We start from the raw sequence: 26,072 nt of genomic DNA on the forward strand, positions 1-26,072 counted from the left end.
TTTGAGGTTTGCTGGAATGGGGTAGTGTTCTGATATATGTGTATTGGAAGAGTGTGGGGGACCAGAATTTGGTGAAATATCGCCAGCTAATAGAAGCAGTGAGAGAGAAAGATAGGTAAGATGATTGTAAAATGTGTGACCTTTTATTTTCTGACAACAGGAGGAGATTGTACGAGTTAGTGAAAATAAATAGGACAAAAGTTCATGAGTGTTACCTAGAGGTGAGTGGAGTAATGAAGGAGCAATGTGAACAAATGTTTGGGTTGCAGGAAGGGTTAAGAAGATATAGTCCTAAAGATAATGCCATGAAAGGAGAGTAGTAAAAGCAATTTGCTAAACATTTCAATGTATAAGTAAAAGGCAACAAATTTTCAGAATTTAAAGAAATACCTAATTTTAATCTTCAGTGTAGTTCGAAAAGTTGGGCAGAGTAAGTTCATGAGTGTTATCTAGAGGTGATTGGAGTAATGAAGGAGCAATGTGAACAAATGTTTGGGTTGCAGGAAGGGTTAAGAAGATATAGTCCTAAAGATAATGCCATGAAAGGAGAGTAATAAAAGCAATTTGCTAAACATTTCAATGTATAAGTAAAAGGCAACAAATTTTCAGAATTTAAAGAAATACCTAATTTTAATCTTCAATGCAGTTCGAAAAGTTGGGCAGAGTTAGGCCATACTTGCCTACTTTCGGCAAATGCAGTACGGGAGAGGGGCGTAACTAGAGGGCGGCAGGGGGTTGGGCAGCCAAACGCGTCATTTTGGCCCACCCCCGAGGCGAAAATGCCGTTTTGTCACGGGGGTGGTGCCAAAATGACATGATTCCCCGCGACTCACGTCATTTTGGCCAGGCAATTGCGGGATGCAGGATACTTGCCTGCTCTCCCGGGAGTCCCTGAGACCGACCCAAATTTCGGGAGTCTCCTGGACATTCCCGGAGAGTTGGCAAGTATGAGATAGGCTGCAGCAGAAGTAGGTTATTCCTGGATTTCTTCAGATGTTGTCCAATGTTTGTACAACTGAGTTCTTTAACTGTGCACTTACAAACACTTTGTAACAAAACCCACTTAGTGTACAAAAGCCCAAACACGTCACATCCCAAACATGGTTGGTTTACAAAATAAGGGAACTGGGTCTAGGAATCAAAATTTGTACTTGGATCGAAAACTGGTTAGAGAATAGGGAACAGAGAGTTGTGATAAATGGAACATTTTCTAATTGGTCAAAAGTCTTAAGTGGAGTACCTCAAGGTTCCGTGCTGGGACCACTCCTTTTTAATATATTTATTAATGACCTTGGTGATGGTTTAGAGAGTAAAGTTTCTATTTTTGCAGATGACACTAAACTCTGTAAGGTAATAAAATCAGAGCAAGATGTAGCTTCTCTACAGAGGGACTTAAATAAACTGGAGGATTGGGCGGCCAAATGGAATATGCGGTTTAACATAGATAAATGTAAGGTTATGCATTCAGGGATCAAAAACAAGAACGCAATCTATAAATTAAATGGAATTAATTTAGGAGAATCTATAATGGAAAAGGATTTGGGAGTGCTCGTAGACAGTAGACTTAGCAATAGTGCTCAATGTCAAGCAGCAGCTGCAAGGGCAAACAAAGTATTGGCATGCATAAAAAGGGGCATAGATGCAAGGGAAGACAGTGTAATTTTGCCACTGTATAAATCGTTGGTAAGACCTCATCTTGAATATGCAGTACAGTTCTGGGCACCACAGTATAAAAAAGATAATTTAGAACTAGAAAGGGTTCAGAGAAGGGCGACAAAATTGATAAAGGGTATGGAGTCATTAAGTTATGAGGAAAGGTTAGCCAGTTTAGGCATGTTTACTTTAGAAAAGAGGCGTCTAAGGGGAGATATGATTACTATGTACAAATACATTAGGGGTCAATACGGAGAGCTTTCATGGGAACTTTTTACCCCAAGGACCATACACAGGACACGTGGTCATCCCCTAAGGTTAGAGGAGAGGAAATTTCACAACCAGCAAAGGAAGGGGTTCTTTACAGTAAGGGCAGTCAAGATATGGAATTCATTGCCAGGGAAGGTTGTGATGGCAGATTCAATAGATATGTTTACGAAAGGGTTAGACAAATTTTTAGCGGAAAGGTGTATCCAGGGATACGACCGTTAATTTAAAATAAAGGATAGTAGTGGATATAGGGTAAAAATTGGATTGCAATATTGAGTCTGGGGGGATTTTCAAAATTTAAACAGATTGGCGGTTGCTTACTCTGGATTAATTTCAAATATAAGTGCAGGATCGCAGGAGATCCAAAATAGGTTGAACTTGATGGACTGGTGTCTTTTTTCAACCTCATCTACTATGTTACTATGTTACTATGTTAAAAGATATCAAAGCTATTAAGAAGTGACCATAAAAAGGGAACAATGTGAGTGTGGAAAGAAATGGCAAAAGGTTATAATACATAAAAAGTATTTATATAAATAATTAGGTCCACATGCCCAGAAATAAAGTACAACATTTTTACACTTGTATGGATTGGTATACATTGGTAATTAAAACTTAATTCCCAGAAAAAAATAACATAGAATACTTACAAAACATTTTTTTATTTCAGCTATGTATCACCTTTTCTTAGATATCGCTCTATAGAAAAGAAAACAATAGAATAATAGTTTGGCTTCATGTGCACTGGAATAAAATTCCTCCACAATGATCCAACATAATTCTGAAATATCTATAGTTCATATAGTATCTGCTTTATGCAGCCGGATTGGCCTTTGCTAAACTTGCAAGCCATCAATGCACAAAAATATGTTGGTCAAAAAGGAAAAGAATTAAAAAGGGATTTGAATAAGAGGTCATCAACAACAGGTAGGGCTGTGACAATATATTTGGGGACCTCTTGCTAACACCTGAAGTCCACTGTATTCTTGGACCTGTTAGAGACCATTACATATTGAAAGTTTTGTATTCTCCACCTACCATGTGTCAGGCTTCAAATAAGGTATAGTACCTGTACTGCTTTTAATCACAGTGGACAATGAGGGCCTGATTCATTAAAGAACGTAAATGCCAATATGAGCCATATTTTGTGCTAAATTGCACTGCACATACCCAGGAACAAATAATACGACAGTGAACGCAAGTACATTCAATTAATCTTCAAGCACAAAAGATGCTTCCTACAGTCTATGATTTCAGAGGCAGAACAGGAGAGGGAGGGAGCGTGTGCACGTAGTTAATGTACGTGCCAAGGACAAGCACACGCAGCAGCGTCCAATTCAAGTTTTAGGCATCCCTAAGGTACATGTATTTCAGCCATATCAACTGCACCAACTAAAGGGCATGTGATAGAGTGATGGTGATCACAGTCAAGTGTACATTATAGAACATGTGTTTGCAATCAAGAGCAAATGTAAAAATGCATTTTTTTCTGTACAGTAGACATTAATAACATCCTGATAAAGGATTTTCATGGGAGGGAGGAGAGATTAAAAAAGTATGTTTTTAATGTTTTTTCATTAATATCATTAACAGGTGACAATAACTGAATCCTTTTTCTTCTGTTCGTTCTTCTGGTAATTTATATTGTACATATGTATGGTACATATTGTGCAGTATGTTGTGTCTCACTCAATATAGTAAATGTCGTATATGCAGAGCGTACCTATACCGATATTCAGCTAGAGACATTTTTCAGATCCGCTTCTAGTTGAATACGGATGTACTTTTTTAAAAATCCCACAACACGTTTGTTTTGTGTAGCATACTGTATCGTATAGCCCTGAACCTTTATTATTGAGCTGGGTTATCTGCTGCAATCCCAGGCCAATTCGTTATTGTGCACTTGTTGCTGGTTATGGCCGTGAAGCATATTTAATCTCAGGCAGTCTTACCCTGCAGTTATGTAAATAGCCTGGGAAACAAAATAACATGTTTTGAAACACAAAGTTTAATTGATCTGGATCAATAATATTGTTTTGAGAAAGCCTTAACAATTAAGACAATAGCCCAAGTAGTTTCACTGATCTCTTATTGTGCATTTGCATTGCTCTCCTTTGCAAGGATATTTTATACTAATTACATTTGACAGTGTTAGTAACTTGAATAGAACATTATTATTATTAATATTATTATTACAGTAAGAGATGAAGAAGGAAAGATTAAACTTTATACTAAAGGAGCAGATAGTGTCATTCTTCAGCGTCTGCATCCCAATTGTGAGACTGATGTCCTTATGGATGCCCTGGATGTAAGTATACCATTTTTTTGCAAATATCTCAAATATAACTTTTTACAAATATCTCATCTATCTGAGTTGATACCACAGACTAATGCAAAAATGTTTCACTTCTAGAATCAATGCTGCCTACAACATAATACAACTGATTATTGTTATCCAGTATTTATGACTAAACAAACAGTTAAGTAGGGGTGTACAATTTGTAAAGCGCACACACAGTACGTGGCCAAAAGTAGACAACCAAACATCACATTCATATGTGCTTGTTGAACATCTCATTCCAAAACCCTCTTTGCCGCTGTAACAGCCTCCAACTCTTCTGGGAAGGTTTTTCACTATATTTTGGAAAATGGATGCTGGGATTCACATCCATTCAGCGACAAGAGCATTAACAAAGTTGGACGCTGATGCTGGGTGATAAGGACTGTCTCGCAGTCTGTGTCCAATGCATCCCAAAGGTGTTCAATGGATTTGAGGTCAGGGCGCTGTGCAGTCCTGTCAAGTTCTTCCACACCAAACTTGGGAAACAATTTATTATTTTTTTTAAGAACTTTATTTATTCAAGGTTCAGTAGGTAACAGCATTATAGTCACAAGGTAAAAGGAGGTTGTGTATCCAAACATTGGAAAGCTAAGTAAAGCATAAATATTTTTTTTTTATAGTAAGTAGGAGTGGAGACATATGAAAAACAATACACAATGTTCTTCTAGAAAGTCATGAACAGCAGGTGGTGAACCAATTTTTTAAAAAGAGATAGAAAAAGTAGGAAAAAGAGTCAAGCAGAGAGGAAGGTGAAGAAGCGGTGTGGTGGGTCGCTAGGAAAAAAAGAGATTGTAGTGTATGACATCATCATTATCATCATCATCATCAGTTATTTATATAGCGCCACTAATTGCACAGACATAGAAGCGAAAAAGAGAAAAAATAAAATTAGGGAGAGGGAGGGATGAGGATTACAAACCAGGTGGATCATAGAGGAAGGATAACGTTGTTATAGTGAGAAGGGGAATTTGACATGGAAGTAGAAAGTCAATGGTGCCCAGACTTTGTTAAATGACTTAGATGTACTGCGAATAATGTTAGTCATATATTCCATTTTATATGTGTACCGGATTCTGCCAATGATTATCTGTAGGGTAGGAGCAGAGGGCTGTTTCCAGTCAGTGGCTATTTGACATAGGGCAGCTGAGAATATATGCCTAAACATTTTCAATTGATGGATAGTAGTGGCGGGGATCCCAAATGATAGGAGGAAGAACCTGGGGGAGAGAGGAATATCGATTTGCAAAAACCGGGATGCAAAATCTCGCAGTTGCATCCAAAATGGGGTCATGCTTATGGCATTGCCACCATATATGGATGAAGGATCCATCAGAAGTGCATCCACGCCAACAGGGGCAGACTGGGCTCTGTGGCAGGGGGACATCTGCCCTGCGGGCCTGTCCCATAGTGGGCTACCCTGGGCTGGGTCTCTGGGCCACCTACATTTTTTTCCCTTTAAAATATTCCTAATAGGCTGCTGAAGTGTCTGGGAGGGAAAACATTTGTATTTTGGTAGGAACCAGGTACCAGCAATATAAGAGCTTTTAAGCATTTTATTTCAGTTTTACACAGATAGAACTGGAGGCAGTATTGGCTCTGATCTCTTCCCAATCAGTGCCATCCAAAGTCTCACCGTGATCTTCCTCCCATGCTCAGTCATGTGTGTCCCTGAGCCCCGCATCCTAATATAGAAGAGATACAAGAACTTTAATTGAGGACTGCTGGAGGAAAAGTGATTTGAATCATGTCAATGGTCTGGTAGTTAGAGATAACTTTATACAGAAACGTTGGGTGTCTCCTATGCGCTTGTAATAGCCTTGAAACACTGTACCAATATTATTACCTACCTAAAATGCAATGCTTATACTGTAATAAACATACAATTGACACAATGTTTTGTAAGGTCCAGAATAGCACTGGAACAATAAGTAAGTAGTATCTGGATGAAAGGATAAGATCACAGCAAGCTGATCTTATTGGAAAGTTCAAAGTCCAAAAACCATTTCAATCGGTCTCTATACGTGAAAGTTCTGCTGGGCACGAAACCAAGTATACACTGTGTCCCACTCTCAAATAATGATGAATTGTTGGAGCAATATAGGTAAATCTTTATGGGATGTTCATTTACGTCATATATCACATGGGGATTGAGATGGAACCTCAGGACAAACACATTAAAAACGGGATCAGAGCTCCATTTGTTCGACTAAGTGACTGTGTATTATAATATATCGGGAACAACCAAAGGTGCCCTGACGTGAAATTTGTGGACTAACCCACTGTAAAGGCTGGAGTAATCCATGTCAATGAACTGAATATAATACAGATATAATTAAAATAAACTTTATTCTAAAATGGTGATAACATATTCCAAACTATAACATGGCACGAGAGGAACAGGACTCCCAACATTGTGGTATTCTAGACCTCAAAAACAAATATCACACAGACTAGCAGTGACACAGTCACTAATACCCAATAAATAAGAATTGATGTGAAAGATAGCGACAACCCCTACTTTAAGAGCGGCTCACCGTGAGTAGATTGTTAGGGAGGTATTCCTTAGGGCACTCATCGTGCTGTATGTCGGGTTGGAGGTTTGCGTGCGTTCCAGGGTGACTCGCACGAACGTCCTTCCTAGTATCCAGGATGTGTGAAAGTTCAGTGTACATTCATGAACCAACGTGTTTCGTCTCGCAAGGAGACTTTCTCAAGGTATATTCTCCTATACCTCTACAATCTGTTTGTTAGAATTTTAGCGCAGATATTTAAATCTAGTTTTAATAATGATATTGGTCTATAGTTTGGAACAGGAGGTGGGGTCTCTACCTGGTTTAGGAATAACAACGATAGTGGCCAAGGTCGTCGCTGTGTCAAATTGGGTGGCAGTCTGGAGTTTATTAAAAAAGTCTGTCATGGGGGAAGCAACTTCATTGGCCTTTTTCTTAGACTATAGTGGGGTAAAGCCATCAGGGCCCACAGCTGAAGACGATTTCAGTGATTTGATTGCCGAGATCATTTCTTTCTGTGTAATGTCAGCATTCAAAGAGGCACGGCTGCATGTGGAAAGGCGTGGCAAGCGAAGCTAGGATAAGAATGAGGTGGCCGTATCACCAAGAGATTGGACAGCAGATGGCATACCGTGGAGGTTGTACAATGCCTTACAATAGTCATGAAATTCTTGGGCGATTTGCGCAGGGTCATACACTGACTGATTTTGTGTCTTTTCTATTTCACCTATCAGTCCCTGTGCTCTCCTCTGACGCAGTTTGTTAACGAGAAATGAGTCTACCTTATTGGCTTTATCATAAAAAAAATTGTTGCAATATTTTCAAGGTGTTTACAGACTGTGAGCTAAAATCACATTTAGCTGGCCCTCAATGGTGGTTACCTGAGCCAAGAGAGCAGAGGAGGTAATCTGTTTTTATGTTAGGAGAGTATGGAGGACAACACACCCTCGAGGGAGGCAATCCCCTGTGCAGCTGGCTTCTTAGCACCTGAGGCTTTGTTTATCAAACTGCCTCTGATGGTGGCCTTATGGGCTTCCCACAGGACACCCAGAACAATCTCTTTCGAAGTTTTAAGTGCAAAGTATTCCATGATTGCGTCCTTGATCTCGTGACATGTCATCTGAGACAACAATATAGAGTCGTCAAGATGGCACCGACGAGATTGAGGGGATAGCTTGATCAGGTTGAAAGTAATAAAGACTCCTGCTTCATCTGTCCACGTAAGCGGAGAGATTCCAACAACAAGTACTGTTTGTGTGAGTTAGCGAGAGGCAAAGATGAGGTCAGTACAAGAATAGCTGCAATGCAGGGTTGAGTAATAAGTGTAATCTTTGGCATCTGCATTTTTAAGGCAGGTGTCATGTAGGGCCAGACTAAGGATGCAGTTCAAAAGAGACTGTGGGCTAGATTTACTAAGCTGCGGGTTTGAAAAAGTGGGGATGTTGCCTATAGCAACCAATCAGATTCTAGCTGTCATTTTGTAGAATGTACTAAATAAAAGAAAGCTATAATCTGATTGGTTGCTATAGGCAACATCCCCACTTTTTCAAACCCGCAGCTTAGTAAATCTAGCCCTGTGAGTCTCTTGAGGGTACGGCAGAATGTCTGTCCTTATGAGAGTCAGACGATCTAATGCCAGATTTAAGTTTGTGTTAAAATCCCCAGCAATAAGTAAATGACCCTGGACAAGGCTCCCAATGCATTTAAACACATACGAAATAAACGTACCTTGACCTTGATTAGATGCATAAAGGGAGATAAGTGTAATTTGTTCAAAACGCACAGTGCCAACCAGAATCAAGAAGCGGCCCTCTGGGTCTGAATAAGACTTAGTCAGATGAAAAAGGATTCTGTTATGGATTAAAATTGCAGGGTGCAGAGGCAAAAAACCTTTGAGTGTACTGCTTACTTTGGGATGGGTGTGACGGCTCGTAAGATGGTTCTCCTGAAGAAAGACTATGTTACTCTCTCTCGTGCAGGCTCCCAGGACCACTGTCTGCTTAGATGGTGAATTCAGACCATTGACATTTATCGAGAAGACCTTCAATGCCATGGCTAGGGGCAGAAGACCTGGATAAAATAGAAACCGGTACCAATCCTCCTGGAAACCTAGGGTGTGGAGAGGGAGATGAACGGGGTTCAACAGGAGAAGAGAGGACAGAAATAAAAAAGAGGAAGAAATAGAGATGGCCTACTGAGGCCAGAACCCTCAAGGAGCGGGAACCATGGTGGGGTCATTGATAATCAGCTCAAAGAATTAGAGGATGCTAGAGTAAAAATAAGGGTGGTTTTTTTTGAGGGGGCGGGGGAGTTGTCTAGACGAGAAAAATAGAGTTTCCATAGGAACCAGGTGTGAATGCCCAGCAAGAAAGGTTGGGTTGACTGTATGTTACGGAAACCAATGTGGCATAAACTTATAGAATTAAAATAGAAGAGGTCTTCACATTTAGCAGCCGCCTTTCCCGTAGAGACTGGTTATGCTCACAGGTACTCGGATGCCCCAGGACTTATGCTCAGAGTAGTATAAGTTTATGCTCACACGGCAGCGCACAGGTACAGGTAGTACACAGAGCAGAGGCAGGCCCGATATCTGCAGACTGGACAGAGCACTGGAGGAGATGTCAGGCACCAGCAGGGTCAGGGTCACAGGCAATGGTTCAGTGTCCGGGTACAGGCAGAAGGTCAGTGTCACAGGCAATATTCAGACTCCGGGTACAGGCAGAAGGTCGGGGTCACAGGCAAGGGTTCAGAGTCCAGGAACAGGCAGAGGTCATACACGGAGGAAGCAATCAAAGGTTAAACCCCAATAAAGCACAAGAGCAGGCAGCAGTACTGGGACAGAACGCTATAACCGGCAAAAAGGCTCAGTCCTCACTGCCTTAAATACTGCAAAGGGCCAATCAGGGCAAAGCCCAGCAAGTGCTCCATAAATAATTACTGGCATGCAGCCAGTAAAAGAGTAATGATAGTTTTACCCTAATCGGCCACTATTGGCAGTCAGAATAGCCCTGCACATTTTACAGCTGGCTGGGCATGGCGGCAGCTAAGTGCAGGCGTCCCGGTTGTTGCCTAGGCAACCGGGATGGGGAGACCGGAAATGACGTCCCGGTCGTCATAGCGCCTGCCGAAACACCAGAAACCAGGGGCGGGGAGTCGAGGCGGTGCCCGCGGCCGCCGCGACTCCTGACACTGGAGGAGTGGAGCGACCAGAGGGAAGGGAAGAGGGAGGGGGTAGGAAGTGCAGGGAGAGTGGGTGGGAGGGAGAGGAAGAGAAAAAAAAAAGGAGGAAGACAAAAATAATAAACAATATAAATAAAGATATCATATAGTGACTTTGCATTATAGTGCAGACAGAATATAGACATTAAACATATAATCATTTGTGTAAACCAAAATCTGTATGAAAGACTGCCACCCTTATCAAAGGGGAGCCAATAGAGGGTTAGTAAAAGTGAGTAAGGTCAAAATCAAGTACCTTTATCAAGGCAATATATCAAAAAGGGGGCTAACCAGAAAACATGAATTAGAACTATGGTCACAAGGACTGTAATATATCTAAACCCATGATCAGTAGAAGCTATGGACAGTTCTCGTGGAGATGGTGCCTCGAAAGAAACAAGGGGTCTAAGGAGACTCCCGAATCAAAGACTTGTGACCATGCTTCATGCTGGTGAAGTGGAATTTGTGGTAGGGCGGCGTTCCAACTTGATCCATGCAGAAAGAGGTGCTCGGTCATTGGAGACCTGCGCAGAGCCGTTATGGGTGATTGGCATATCGGCATCCCAAATAATACCAAGTTTGGAAAAAAGTTTGTGATTTTGGTCCAGGGATTTGGCTAGTAGAACTGAAGACCCTACAAACACTTGCAACTGAAAAGGGAAACCCCTGTGATAGCGATAGTTATGCTTGCAAAGAATCCGTGTTACCGGTTACAAGTCTCTGGGCTTTTGGGTAGTAGAAGGAGCCAAATCCTGAAATACCTGAAGTTGCATATTTTGGAAATTAATTGTGTATACTGACCTATTTGCATTGAGCAATTTTTCCTTGGGACCGCTTGCCAGTGGAGATGCGATACAATGAACCTCAAATGCAGTTGGCAGATGGTAGCAGGTCGGTGACAGGGAGCCATGTGTCCAGCTGGGAGGAGTCCACGGCAGGAATCGGATGAGTCGGTAGACACAGCACAAAAGGAACAAGACATCGGATGTTCCGTACATGCAGAAAGCAGAAGCTCTGGTCCCCTAGGACATCCAGAAATCTCTTTCCCTGGAGAGGCAGACCTCAGCATAGCCAGTCACATCAGGTAAGGCTTAGTGACAGTACACTTAATATGGGTGTTGCGGGTCTTTCCCATCCACTATCTGGAACCTAGGTAATAGGAGAAGCCCCCGTGCACACTACAAAGTTCGAGCTGGCTGAGTAAGCCTCAGGGAGTGGCACGGGGGGTAGCTGTTAAAGAGGCTGCGGACACCATACACCTCGAGGCGGATGAAGGAGAGATAGGCCTCAGTTATTTCCTGGCCCCGTACTGCCTGGATGCTGCTCCCGAACCCCAGATTCCCACTCTGTGGGGGTGGGGTACATGATGGCGAACACCTAAATTCCGACAGGAGTTTGAACGATATGTTAATCAGGACTGATGTGATTACCAAAATTAGACATCTTGAAATACTGACATATAAGAATTCAGAGACACACACATACCGACATCTTTACGTCACCCGTCGGCTATATAATGTACACACACCCTTCCTCACATTGCCCTCTTAATAGCATGAATGGAACTGTCACCCTTAGAAGTAACGTAAAGCTCACTATCGGTATGTGTGGTTTTTTTTTATTCTTGTATGTCGGTATTTCGAGACGTCTAATTTCCTCAAAGTTGGCAACTACATCAGTCGCGATTAACATATCGTTCAAACTCCTGTCAAAACTTAGGTGTTCACTTTAATGACTACCACTGCTCTGTGGAATGGCAGATGAGTTGAAGAATAGGAAGCAAGTCTGATGGGGAGGGGGATCGCCCAGATGGTATCTGATTATATTAGTGGATCTCGGAGCCAGTTAAAAATGCGTCTGCCATCTTCGGCTCACAGGCCACGCCCCGGGAAACCATTTTTTGATGTAGCTCACTTTTTGCACATGGGCACTGTCATGTTGAAACAGGAAACGGTCTTTCCCAAACTATTGGCACAAAGTTGGAAGCACACAACTCTCTCAACCGTTATTATTTGCTATACCACTAAGGTTTCCTTTCACTGGAACTAAAGGACCCAGGCCAAACAATGAAAGACAGTCACAAGTCATTATTCCTCCTCCACCAAACTTTACAGTTGGCAGTATGCATTCAGGTAAGAAGTTTTCCTGGCATCCACTAAACCTAGATTTGTCCGTCAGACTGCTAGATGAAGTGTGATTTGTCACTCCAGAGAACGCATTTCCACTGCTCACGAATCAAACGGTAGTGTGTTTTACATCACTCCAGTCAATATTTGTCATTGTGCATATTGAGGCTTTTTTGCGGCTGCTTGGCCATGTAACCATGGTTACATTGTTTCCAGAGGCAGTTTGGTACTCAGTATTGTGTCTTGCAACTGAAGACTGCCTTTTCCTTTGCACCACCTTTGACAGAAATAATTTATTTTATATTCTAAATTTTATATTGTTTTTCCAGATTTGCACTTGATTTCTCAATTTTCTAATTGAAATATACTAGTTTTTATTAGAGACGAGCGGGCTCGGATTAGCGCAATCCGAGCCCACCCGAACAGTGCGGATCCGAGGGGATACGAGCACTGTTCGGGTATTTCCGGCGGTAAAAAAAATGAAACGAGGCTATGACGCCAAATCCCCGCGTCGGATTTCGCGAGACTCGGTTTGTATAAATTCCCCGCTTGCGGCCACCATCTTCAGTCGGGCTCAGATCAGGGAAGAGGGAGGTTGTATTGTAGTTGTGCTGCTGTGTCCTGTCACTCTGCCCTGCTTAATCCAGTGGTTACTTTGTCCTGTGCTCTGTCCTGCTGATCAGTCCAGTGGTGCTTTTGTCTTGTGCTCTGTCCTGCTGATCAGTCCAGTGGGGCTTTTGTCCTGTGCTATGTCCTGCTGAGTCCAGTGGTGCTTTGTCCAGTGCTCTGTCCTGCTGAGTCCAGTGGTGCTGTGTCCTGTGCTTTGTTCTGCTAAGTCCATTGTTATTTTAAAATTATTAAAAAAAAAAAAAAATGTAAAAAAAATTATACAAAAAGAAAAAAAAAGAATTCTAAAAAAATTATACAAAAATAATTTTAAAAAAATATAAAAAAATTATTAAAAAAGTATAAAAAAAATTCTACTGCAATATATAAATACGTTCACTGTTCCTGCAGTCCAGAAATATTAGTACTGCAATATTTTACTACGTTCACTGTTCCTGCAGTCCAGAAATATTAGTACTGCAATATTTTACTACGTTCACTGTTCCTGCAGTCCAAAAATATTAGTACTGCAATATATAAATACGTTCACTGTTCCTGCAGTCCAGAAATATTAGTACTGCAATATATAAATACGTTCACTGTTCCTGCAGTCCAGAAATATTAGTACTGCAATATATAAATACGTTCACTGTTCCTGCAGTCCAGAAATATTAGTACTGCAATATTTTACTACGTTCACTGTTCCTGCAGTCCAGAAATATTAGTACTGCAATATTTTACTACGTTCACTGTTCCTGCAGTCCAAAAATATTAGTACTGCAATATATAAATACGTTCACTGTTCCTGCAGTCCAGAAATATTAGTACTGCAATATATAAATACGTTCACTGTTCCTGCAGTCCAGAAATATTAGTACTGCAATATATAAATACGTTCACTGTTCCTGCAGTCCAGAAATATTAGTACTGCAATATTTTACTACGTTCACTGTTCCTGCAGTCCAGAAATATTAGTACTGCAATATATAAATACGTTCACTGTTCCTGCAGTCCAGAAATATTAGTACTGCAATATTTTACTACGTTCACTGTTCCTGCAGTCCAGAAATATTAGTACCAGAGATTAAACTATAATGGAGTACCAAAATTTGGAGGATAAAGTAGGGAAAGATCAAGAACCATTTCCTCCTAATGCTGAAGCTGCTTCCACTAGTCATGACATAGATGATAAAATGCCATCAACGTCGTCTGCCAAGGCCGATGCCCAATCTCCTAGTAGAGGGCATGTAAAATCCAAAAAGCCAAAGTTCACTAAAATTAGCAAAGAAAGAAAATTAAAATCATCTGAGGAGAAACGTAAACTTGCCAATATGCCATTTACGACACGGAGTGGCAAGGAACGGCTTAGGCCCTGGCCCGTGTTCATGACTAGTGGTTCAGCTTCACCCAAGGATCTAAGCCCTCCTCCTCCCCCCCCTCTAAAAAATTTAAGAGACTTAAGCTGTCATCAACAACACAGCAAACAACTCTGCCTTCTAAAGAGATGGCATCACAAATCCCCAAGGTGAGTCCAAGGGTGTTGGTGGTTGCGAAGCCTGACCTTCTCATCACTGTACGGGAAGAGGTGGCTCCTTCCACCATTTGCAGCATGCCCTCTGCATATGCTGGAAGGATCACCCACAGTCCAGTTACAGATTTGGCTAATGAAGGTGTGAATGTTGTACACCGGGAGAAGGATATTGATGTAGCTGGCGCTGAGGAGGAACTTGACGAGGAGGATGCTGATGTGGTTATCTTAAATGAGGCACCAGGGGGGGAAACAGTTGTTGTCCATGGGATGAAAAAGCCCATCGTCATGCCTGGGCAGAAAACCAAAAAATCCACCTCTTCGGTCTGGAGATATTTCTATTCCAATCCGGACAACAAATGTATGGCCATATGTACCTTATGTAAAGCTCAAATAAGCAGGGGTAAGGATCTTGGCCACCTAGGGACATCCTCCCTTATACGTCACCTTAATAACCTTCATAATTCAGTGTTTAGTTCAGGACCTGTGGCTAGGACCGTCAGCAGTCCAGGGACACCTAAATCCCTTGGTCCTGTTGTATCCACACCAGCAACACCCTCCTCGTCAATTTCCTCCACGATCTCGATCAGAGATAGTCCTGCAGTCCAGAAATATTAGTACCAGAGATTAAACTACGTTCACTGTTCCTGCAGTCCAGAAATATTGGTACCAGAGATTAAACTACGTTCACTGTTCCTGCAGTCCAGAAATATAAGTACCAGAGATTAAACTACGTTCACTGTTCCTGCAGTCCAGAAATATTAGTACCAGAGATTAAACTATGTTCACTGTTCCTGCAGTCCAGAAATATTAGTACCAGAGATTAAACTACGTTCACTGTTCCTGATTGGTTTGTTAAAGTGCGAATGTCTTATTTCAACAACATCAGGGTGGGTGGGAGGGCCCAAGGACAATTCCATCTTGCACCTCTAGCAAACTCTTGCGAACTGCCATCCTGTCTGCCACTGCAGTGCCACTCCTAGATGGGCCACGTATTTGTGCCGCCCACTTGTGTCGCTTAGCTTAGACATCCAGATACCTCGGTGCAACCTTTTGGACTAAAAACAATATTATGAGGTGTTCAGAATAGACTGGAAATTAGTGGAAATGAATGTTATTGAAATTAATAATAGTGTAGGAGTGAAAAAAAATAAACTATGGATTTTAGCACTTTTTATGCTTTTTTAAAAAAAAATCAGAACCCAAAATCCAAAATCAGAACCAAAACCTTTAGTGGGGTGTTTTGGCAAAACCAATCAGAACCCAAAACCTCAAGCTAATCAGAACCCAAAACCCCAAAAGTGGCCGGTGCACACCCCTAGTTTTTATGAACATAAAATAACCTGATACAAGTTGAATAGGGATGGAGGCTACAATAAGACATTGGTCACAAAACAAAATTTTAACAAAGAGGACTGCAAAGTATTGAGCTCAACCAAAAGAATTTAATGAATACAAACAAATTACATGAAAACTGGGATGCAAAAGAGGTGTGACCACATTGTGTAAACAAAAATACATTGATCCCCTATATTCACCAAAGACTTAAAGATACCATTCTAGCTACTTTAAGCTGTACTAAGTATTGATGTTATTCTAGCTACTTCAAACTGTACTCTGTATTAAAAACAGGGAATGTTAGTCACAGTTAGTTACACATATTACATAAAATACATGTTAAACTGTTTAGCCCATGCTATATTACACTGGAGCTACAGTGAGTTACTGCATGCCTATTTCCTTAGATATCAGGTATCCAGCATTGGTTGCTCGTTTAAGGCCATACTGGCTCAGCCAAGAATGTTTCTCAGGCACTACACAGTCCTTGTTCAGAGACTCCTACTGTATAATAGGAGAGTTGCTTATCTCCACCAGGGTTTTTCAAGGAGGGGGCTGGGGTGTAGTTGTCAGCTGCTTCAAACTGTGTGATTTCAACAGGAGGAGGAAACAAGTACTGTCAGCCTTTGGTTATACTAGAACCAGAGGATGAAATGCTCCCCAGGAGCGGGTCTGTTGTATGGCCGCTAGGGAGTTGGAATTATTTTTGTCCCAGAGGGAAGTTCCCATGGGGAGGAGCCAAATTGAACTTTAAAGTAACAGCAGTTTTATCAGAAGCAGAGTTGGTGAGTACTGACTGTAGTCCTTGGCTAGGTTTTCCCCTCATCAGACTGCAGAGGAAAAGACGCAATCGGAAGTTGGGATAAACAGATCTGGTCTGCAGTAGTAATATATTAAAAGGGCAGCATTTCAGAAGATGAGTCATCCACCCTTGCTGAGGCCCAAGACCTGCAACAGTAATCAGCTTGTATACATGAGACATGACTGAACATCACCTTTGAGACATGCCATAAATGTAGCAGTTACATAGTCATATTTCATGAGATGGTGAAAAAGGTTCTATGTGACTAAGATTATGAAATTTCACAGACAAAGAATCTAGCTAAACAGAAACAATATGCTATTAAGGCACTAAAGAATAATAAAGGTCTTGAGTAATTACGGAAAATGAGGCAAAAAAAAGAAAGAAATGTTCTCTGGGGCAAACCATGGTACAATGCAAGGGGTGCAAATTAGTTTATTATTTTGCACATAAGTTAAATACTAGCTGTTTTTTCATCTAGCACACAATTACCTGATAGCTTTATTTTTACAGTGAAATTTAAAGTTGATCTAGGACTTGCCCTACTCCAAATATAAATATCTCCCCACATTTGAAACTTACATCCCCACTAATGCAACATGGTTTTGCCCAGGTGCAAAGTTACTCATTTTTTATGCTTTGCTCTCCTTAATGACTCAAGCTCATTGTGATCAAGTATGCTGATAAGGGGGGTGGGCTGTTGATGTTGAACAGAAATTATTACATTGAGAAAGCTCATAGAACTTTTTAGGGGATAGTTTATCTTCTAGATCATTTAATAAAGATCCCACTGATGGATGTGTCTAGTTTCTTAGAGATTTATTAGTAAAATGACTTCCTAAAAACATTGTTACAAATGAAGAATACATATATACAGTTTGGCTGAACCATTTTACTGTTTTTGGCAGTTGTCAGGATGGCTTAAACAGTTTCAGCGGTGGTTATAGCAGACATATCCAGTAAAAGCATCTTAATTCTCCCACAACCCTAAGTCTGGCTAAACAGTAGTTTCCTCACTACTAACCAGTCACTAACTGTCATCAGTGGCCCCACCCACAAATACAAAAAATGTTTTTATCCTCCACCTAAGCACTACAAACAAATCACAGCCAACAACAAAGCAATTAGACCCACGTGGAACACCTGTGTGTATATGTGGTGAAAGAGGAAAATTTAACACTGTCTGCAGCCTGCTCCTGCAGACTGCCTGGGTTTCTACCTCTTTCCCTATAGGAGAGGGTTGACAAATAGGCCTCTTTGCCACATACTTCTCCCCTTAGTGTTGTCAACCTCTGTGATGCTGACACTGCGAAGAGCGCATCCTGACAAGAAAGGGCATCTGCATTTTTTATGCATAATCACTGGCCTATGCTCTACTGTGAAGTGGTAGGGCTGCAGCGCTATTAACCATCGAGTTACCAAGGCATTGACTTCCTTGTTCCTGCACATTCACTTCAGTAGTGCATGGTCAGTGACCAAAGCGAATTCCCAACCCAGGAGGTAGTACCTGAGAGCCTCTGTGGCCCATTTAATTTGCTAGGCACTCTTGTTCCTCTTGCACCGTGCAATTATTCTTCTCCCTAGGGAGAATTTTGCGGCTCAATTAGAGGATGGGTTTCTTTATCCCATCAAACCTCTGCGAGAGCAAAGCGCCCAAAACAACTCCAGAGGCATCCGTTTGAGGATGCAATCTCCTGCTGATATCCGTTGCTTGGAGTATTGGTGTCAACATAGAGCCACTTGAAGATCCCACCAGGCAGCGCCCGCAGCTTCTGACCAGACTAACTTGTCTGGAGAAGCCCTTTTTAGGAGCTTGATAAGAGGAGCAGCCTTAGTGGCAAAATTAGCCATAAACCAGCATAGTACCCAACTAGACCCAGAAAGGTTCACAGCTGGGTCTTCCGCATAGGCTTGGGTCAATCTCTGACAGCCTTTACTTTGTCAACTTGGGGCTTGACCTGACCCTGTCCCACAACCCACCCCAAGTATTTGGCTTCACGCATGGCTAATACCTACTTCTCAGGATTGGCGGTAAGACCAGCCTCCCTGAATGAGGCTAATACTGCCTGCACCTTGGCTAGATGTGTCTCACAGTCCTGGGAGTGGATGGCTATGTCATCTAAATATGCAACTGCATAATTCTGGTACATTTATAAGAGCTGATTCATGGTCCTCTGAAAGGTGGCGGGAGCCCCATGTAACCCAAAAGATAGTACCTTATACTGAAACAACCATCTGGAGTGTAAAATGCTGTTTTATTTTTAGCAGATGCCGTAAGGGGCATCTGCTAGTAACTTCTGGTCAGATCCAACGAGGTAAGATACTGATTGTTGACCAAGGTTTCCACTAGTTCATCAATTCTGGGCATCGGAAATGTGTCGAAACGGGAAAATTAATTTAATTATCTAAAATCATTACAAAATGAATACTCCAGTTTAGCTTGGCCACTAACACAATGGGGCAATTTCAGTTGCTATTGGATTCCTCAATGACATTGAGGTCCAACATTTTTGTTTATCTCCTCTTTCACTGCTACGCATTTATCTTCGGGAATGCAATATAGTCTTACTCTCAACACCACCCCTGGAGGTGTAACTATGTCATGTTCTACAAACATGGTATATCCAGGTATCTCAGAAAACACATCAAGGTTCCTCTGAACCATTTCCTCAGTCTGTCATCTCCACACTGGCAACTGTCATCTCTTATGGGAACTTTGGTTTCCTGCACAACTGCGTTTACCAACGCGGCTTGTGGCTCCTCCCTATCATGCTATGGGTTCATCAAGTTGACATGATATGTCTGAATGGGTTTTCTCCTGCCTAACTTTATAATTAACAGTCCAGTGCCTCAATCACCTCATATGGGCCCTGCCAATGTGTGAAAAGCTTACTTTCTTGTGTGGATACCAGGACAAGAACTTTGTCACCTGGTTGGAAAGCTCTAATTACAGCTGACTTGTCATAATTCTTTTTTTTGTCTTTCCGTGCCTCATGCATATGTTGTTGTACCAACGGGGTGATCTTCCCCAAACTGTCATACAAATGGGACACAAATTGGATCACATTGGGTTCTTTAGGACTCTGTTGCTCCCAGCCCTCCTTGAAAGCACCCAAAATGCCCCTTGGCTGCCTGCCATGCAACAATTCGAAGGGACTGAACCCAGTAGATGTTTGGGGTACCTTCCTCACTGCAAACATTAAAATGGATAAAAGCACATTCCATTCCATTCCAGTTTCTGCACCACTGCCTTTCTCACCATGTGTCTGAGTGTCCTATTAAAACGTGCCACTAACCCGTCAGTCTGCAGCAGATATACTGATGTGTGTAATGTTTCTACTCTTAACAACTGCACAGCTCTTTCATTAGACAGGACATAAAGGGAGTACCCTGATCAGTCAAGAGTTCTTTGGGGATACCCAACCTGGTAAAATGCAGAAGGAGTTATTTTGCTATTGTACTGGATTGTATATTACGCAATGGTATAGTATCGGGATACCTAGTGGCATCGTCCACTATGACCAGTACGTACTGATGTCCCCGTGCTGATTTCTCTAAAGTGCCTACCAAATCGATACCAGTACGCTCAAAGGGGGCTGCACCACAAGGATGGGAACAAGTGGGGCCCGGTAGTCTGGCTTCAGACATGTTCTCTGACATACTGGACATATCCGGCAAAACCTTTTTATTGCCTCGTACACTCCCGGCCAATAGAACCTGAGCAATATACGCTCCTGTGTCTTTTCTTCCTCCAAGTGTCCTCCACGCAGATGTGTATGTGCAGCTTTGAGAACAAGTGGTGCATGGATTTGTGGTACTAACAATTGTTCTACAGTTCTACCATGTACATTAGCAACTCTATACAACAGATCATTCTTTATCATATAATAGGCAATATATTCTTCAGGCTTGTCAGCCTTCTCTTCCCCATTGATCTCAACTACATTTTTATAGACATTAGCTAAGGTACCATCTCCAAGTTGGTCTCGGCCAAAGTCTCTTAATGGACACAAATTAGACAATCCTGCCCAGTCCTCATTGGGAGGCGTGGCCGCTTCACCCAAGGTGTCGCCAACAAATGATGGCAGGAACCGATTCTGCGTAAGTACTTATGCAGTTCTCCTTTGTCCTTGCTCTAACCTCTTAGGAAGAGTATTTTCCCAAACTTTCTGGTTCAGGTTTCGTGGCAGATCATGGCATTTTCCCTTTTCTGTTCCCTCAAGCTCCTCCGTCAAGGCTGGACTTTCAGCCGGTGCTTCAATTGCTGGAATTGCTCCAGGAGTATCTGCTTGAACAGCGGAAAGTCTCTGCCCAGGATTAAAGAGTATGGCAATTTGGGGACAACTGCAGCTACTACTGAGTAACAGGCAAAAGGGTCCTGTCATATTGCTCGGCCATCCCCTGGACACCGATTACCTTCACTTTGAGCAATTTCTGAGTCAGTTTCTCTAGTAATAAGGAGCTGGAAACCAAGAACAGTTCACTACCCGAATCTACCAGTACCAGCACTAGATGGTAATTCACAAACATAGTCACGTGGAACAAGCAGGATTTCCCGGTAACTTTAAATATCTCATTGTACAGCAGCTCGCGTAGGTTGGTTGTGTGTGCGCTAATGAACAATCCATGGGTTCTACTAATGTTGGGCACTGTGCCCTCAAATGTCCACACTCTTTGCAATCAAAGCAGATTGAACATAATGCAGGTTTGGCTGCCTTTTTATCGAGCAATCTCTCCTCACCAACACCCGGTCCATCGTTCCATATGCCAGATTTTGGCCAAAGCACAAACTTTGGAGCAGGAAATGGAGGTTTGGGCATATGTTGCAAAGGGCTGTATCTGTCCACTACAGCAGCCACCTTCACATATGACCAAGGGTCCGACCTTCAGTGTCCACTTTTGAAGCCTTCAGTCCATACCCTGGATATTATGGTCAATGGCCAGAATTTTGTTCATTCTGCCCAAAGTATTCTTTTCTGGCTACAACCACTTCTTTAGTGTTCTACCAAGTTCAGCAAGCTGAGCTTGAACCGATGAATCTTTGGCGAGTCTTCAGTCATGATATAGTTGGGCCTCCCCGCTGTGGTGACTCCAACCCTCGCCAAGATAGCGGTTTTCAGACGCTGATAGTCGCCATCCTGGCCCTCGTCCAGGTCTATATAAGTACGCTGTGCCTCTCCTGAAAGATAGGGAGCCAGGTGTTCGGACCAAGTCCCAGGTGGCCATTTGGCTCGGGTGGCGGCACGCTCAAATGCTATCAGATATGTCTCCACGTCATCATCAGTAGTTAATTTCTGCAGTGTGAGGGTAGCTGGAGCCTCCCTGTCTCATCTCCCCTGAGCGAGCTCCTCACGGAGAAGATAGGTATTTTCCTCCTGTAATGTTGCCACATTCACTAGGGTTCTTAATATGTCTTCTATTCTCACAGCAGTTTGTGCTGGGAAGTGGAACCTAACTTCTCTCAGCATTCACAGGCAAATAACAAAACTTTCTGGACCACACCCAATTCACAACTTAATGACCCACAAGGTGTGGCACTACAATTACCAGCAGTTTTTAAAACTTCTTTTTTTTTTCCAAAGCTGACAGGTGCTTTAGAAACCCACACTGTCAAATAGCAAGAAAATAATAATAATAATAATAATAATAATAATAATAATTTTGAACATAAAATAAATGTGGCACTACAATGACGGGCAGGTTTTTAAAACTTTTGCTTTCTTTTACAACCCAAACAGCTGCTGATTAGTACCCAGTACACAGGTTTATTGGCTTTCCCCTTTCTTTTCAGAGCAACAACATTTAAAACAAAGCGCTTTTTACCGCACTGCACCTGACATCATCACAACAGGTTGATGTCTAACAGTGGCATTCACATATAATCCACTCACCACCTTTGCGCCTGGTGGCTGGGTCAATGGCTGTATTTTAGCTGTCCTACATATCCCACTTCTCACACTTCATGTGATAAAGCACAGCATTCACTGTAGTCTCACACAGCTTGGCTGAACCATTTTAATGTTTATTGGCAGGTGTCAGGATGGCTTAAACAGTTTCAGCGATAGTTACAGCGTAAAATATCCAGTAAAAGCATCACATTTCTCTCACAACCCTACGTCTGTCTAAACAGCAGGTCCCTTGCTACTAGCCGGCCACTAACTGGCATCGGTGGACTTGCCTACAAATACAAAAAGTGTTTTTATCCTCCACCCAAGCACTACAAACAAATCACAGCAAACAACATACCAATTAGACCCATGTGGAACACCTGTGTGTATATGTGCTGAAAGAGGAGCCCAGGGAAAATTTAACCCAGTCTGCAGCCTAGGAGGCATGGAAACTATATCTAGGTCACTATCAATGTGCAATCCCTTTCTAGTTCCATTCATTATCAGAAGGGCATCAGTGCTTGCAAAGAATTGTTACTTTCAGATGCAACACTGGCAGAGGCCCATATAAGTTTCATGTGTGATCTAATTTTGTTTATTCTGACACACAACTACTTAAAATTTTTGTGCAGTTTCTATCTACATGTGTGGGACGGCGATGGGAATACATTTTTTGCCCTGCTTCGTTAATTTACTTATAAGCAGCTGGGAACAACAGTTTTTTTCCCCATATATATATATTTCTATCTATCTATCTATCATCTTAATGTGGAATGGTGAATTTTATTTCCTAAACTAATTTCTTGAATATAATCTTATGTTCATGTCTAAGACCAACAAAGTTTGAATGAAATATCTTCATTTGGTATCTATGGGAGTTGACAACAACGTTGTGACATTAATCTACATTAAAACTATAGACACAAACAGTTTTCCAGTTCCTCACATGGTTGCTCTTAAAGTGGAGGTAATGAATATCGCCTACTTGCAATTTTATCAGTTAAAAAGGAATTGTTGCTTAGAAACTGACTGTGATGCACCGGTGGCTATTTATGCTGACCGTTCCAGAAATAGGGGTTATCCAGAAAAAAATCATTGAAGGAGCTATAACAAATTAAATGTGTGAACAGGGAAGGTCTACTTAAATATTAGCCTGTATACTCTGACAAACCGGCAATCTCACTCTGACCATTGGAAATGACAAGATTACCAGTTGCCGCCCTTTTCTCCACTCACAATTTATACCTGGCGGCTATAAGAAGTGTTGGACGTATTGTTTATCTAAATTATGGTATTCTATATTTAATTTGTCAGGATTTTAGTGTTCTGAAATACATACCCCACCCATTTGTATGATAAGTCAACTTAAGCTTAGCGTGTGGCTTATTAAACCCATTCAGATGCCGAATGTTCAGTGCATGCGCAGGGCGTCATAGTAGGTACTGGTCTCCCCATATGTTTATTCTATATAAATACTCAACATGATCACAGTATCTGAGTCCTCCTGTAGAAATCTAAGCAGTAGATTTATCAAGAATTCTAAAAAGGAAAAGTGGATTTGTAGCCTATAGCAACCAATCACATTCACTTTCTAGAATGTGCTAGATAAATCACAGTGAGAATCTGATTGGTTGCTACAGGCAAAACCTCTACTTTTCCTTTTAAGAAGGTTTTATAACCCTACCCCCAAAAGTGAGACAAAACATGTTGAGGAACTGTTGTGACTTTATTTATATTTATTCCCCAATTGTAAAGCGCTACGGAATCTGCTGGCGCTATATAAATAAATGTTGATGATGATGATGATGATATTTGTTTTCTTATCTATGCCTCCTTCCTGAAGCTAGTGCTTTCTTTTCCTCTGAAGTTTGTGTTGGAAAAAATGAATCCTAGACTTCTGACAGATTAATGGAGTCTTAGCCAACTGCTAAACATAAGTACAGTCATGGCCAAAAGTTTTGAGAATAACACAAATATTGTTTTTCACAAAGTCTGCTGTCTCAGTTTTTATGATGGCAATTTGCCTATACTCCAGAATGTCATGAAGAGTGATCAGATGAATTGCAATTAAAAAGTGGTTATAAATTCTATGGGCCTCAGTCATTAAGGTATGCATACTGAGCGCATCGTGCCTTTGTTATAAACCACACATAAATCAGCTTTTTGTACTCCCAAAGTCAACAATTAATGGATTTCTAAAGATACGTGTGGTGTTGACTACGGTTGTAGGTTTTCTCTGCTCTACTAGACCAGACACTGCAGGATACGTACAATACCTATGTGAAATTTAACATCTCAAAAGAAAACACAGAAAAAAAATATTAATCAATTCATATTTTAATATTAATGTCCATCATATAGCCATTTATGATTATACATGGAAATGTAAAAAATGTTTTGTATTTATTTTATTTTTTCCCTTTTAAAAACATTCATTAGGCTATCCTTATTGTCTACTGTACATAACATACATTTTCACAGTTGTTTCTGATTGCAGCCACATGTTATAGCATGCATACAGTCATGGCCAAAAGTTTTCAGAATGACATAAATATTATTTTAATCAAAGTCTGCTGCCTCAGTTTTTATGATGGCAATTTACATATACTCCAGAATGTCATGAAGAGTAATCACAGGAATTGCAATTAATTTCAAAGTCCCTCTTTGCCATGACAATGAACCTTGTCCCAAAAACAACATTTCCACTGCATTTCAGCCCTGCCACAAAATGATGAGCTGACATCAGGTCAGTGATTCTCTCGTTAACACAGGTGAGAGTGTTGACTCAAGGCTGGAGATCACTCTGTCATGCTGATTAAGTTAGAATAACAGACTCAAAGCTTTAAAAGGAGGGTGGTGCTTGAAATCATTGTTCTTCCTCTGTTAACCACGGTTACCTGCAAGAAAACATGTCCAGTCATCATTGCTTTGCACAAAAAGGGCTTCACAATCAAGGATATTGCTGCTAGTAAGATTGCACCTAAATCAACCATTTATCGGATCATCAAGAACTTCAAGAAGAGAGGTTCAATAGTTGTGAAGAAGGCTTCAGGGCGCCGAAGTATGTCCAACAAGCATCAGGATCAAGTTTATTCAGCTGCGGGATCGGGTACCACCAGTGCAGAGCTTGCTCAGGAATGGCAGCAGGCAGGTGTGAGTGCATCTGCATGCACAGTGAGGTGAAGACTTTTGGAGAATGGCCTGGTGTCAAGAAGACCAGTAAAGAAGCCACTTCTCTCCAAGAAAAACATCGGGGACAGACTAATATTCTGCAAAATGTACAAGGATTGGACTGCTGATGACTGGGGTAAAGTAATTTTCTCTGATGAATCCCCTTTCAGATTGTTTGGGGTATGTCAAAAAACGCTTTTCCGGAAAAGGAAAGGTGAGCGCTACCATCAGTCCTCTGTCATGTCAACAGTAAAGCATCCTGAGACCATTCATGTGTGGGGTTGCTTCTCAGCCAAGGGAGTGGGCTCACTCACAATTTTGCCTAAGACCACAGTCATGAATAAAGAATAGTATCAAAACATCCTCCAAGAGCAACTTCTCTCGACCATCCAAGAACAGTTTGGTGACGAACAATGCTTTTTCCAGCATGATGGAGCACATTGCCATAAGGCAAAAGTGATAACTAAGTGGCTCGGGGATCGAAACATTGAAATTTTATGTTCAGGAAACTCCCCAGACCTTAATCCCATGGAGAACTTGTGGACAATCCTCAAGAGGTAGGTGGACAAACAAAAACCCACAAATTCTGACAAACTCCAAGCACTAATTAGGCATGAATG

General features: G+C 41.6%; 1 protein-coding gene across 1 annotated transcript in view; it reads left to right on the forward strand.

Moving 5' to 3' along the window:
• Positions 1–26,072, forward strand: part of LOC142148180 (phospholipid-transporting ATPase IK-like) — a 460,892-nt gene that overhangs the window by 283,179 nt on the left and 151,641 nt on the right. Inside the window, exon 17 of the mRNA XM_075204771.1 lies at positions 4,122–4,231. Coding sequence (XP_075060872.1) covers positions 4,122–4,231 — 110 coding nt within the window. The remainder of the gene's footprint in view (positions 1–4,121; positions 4,232–26,072) is intronic.

This window comes from Mixophyes fleayi, chromosome 1 (genome assembly GCF_038048845.1).
Source record: "Mixophyes fleayi isolate aMixFle1 chromosome 1, aMixFle1.hap1, whole genome shotgun sequence".
Lineage (NCBI taxonomy): Eukaryota > Metazoa > Chordata > Amphibia > Anura > Limnodynastidae > Mixophyes > Mixophyes fleayi.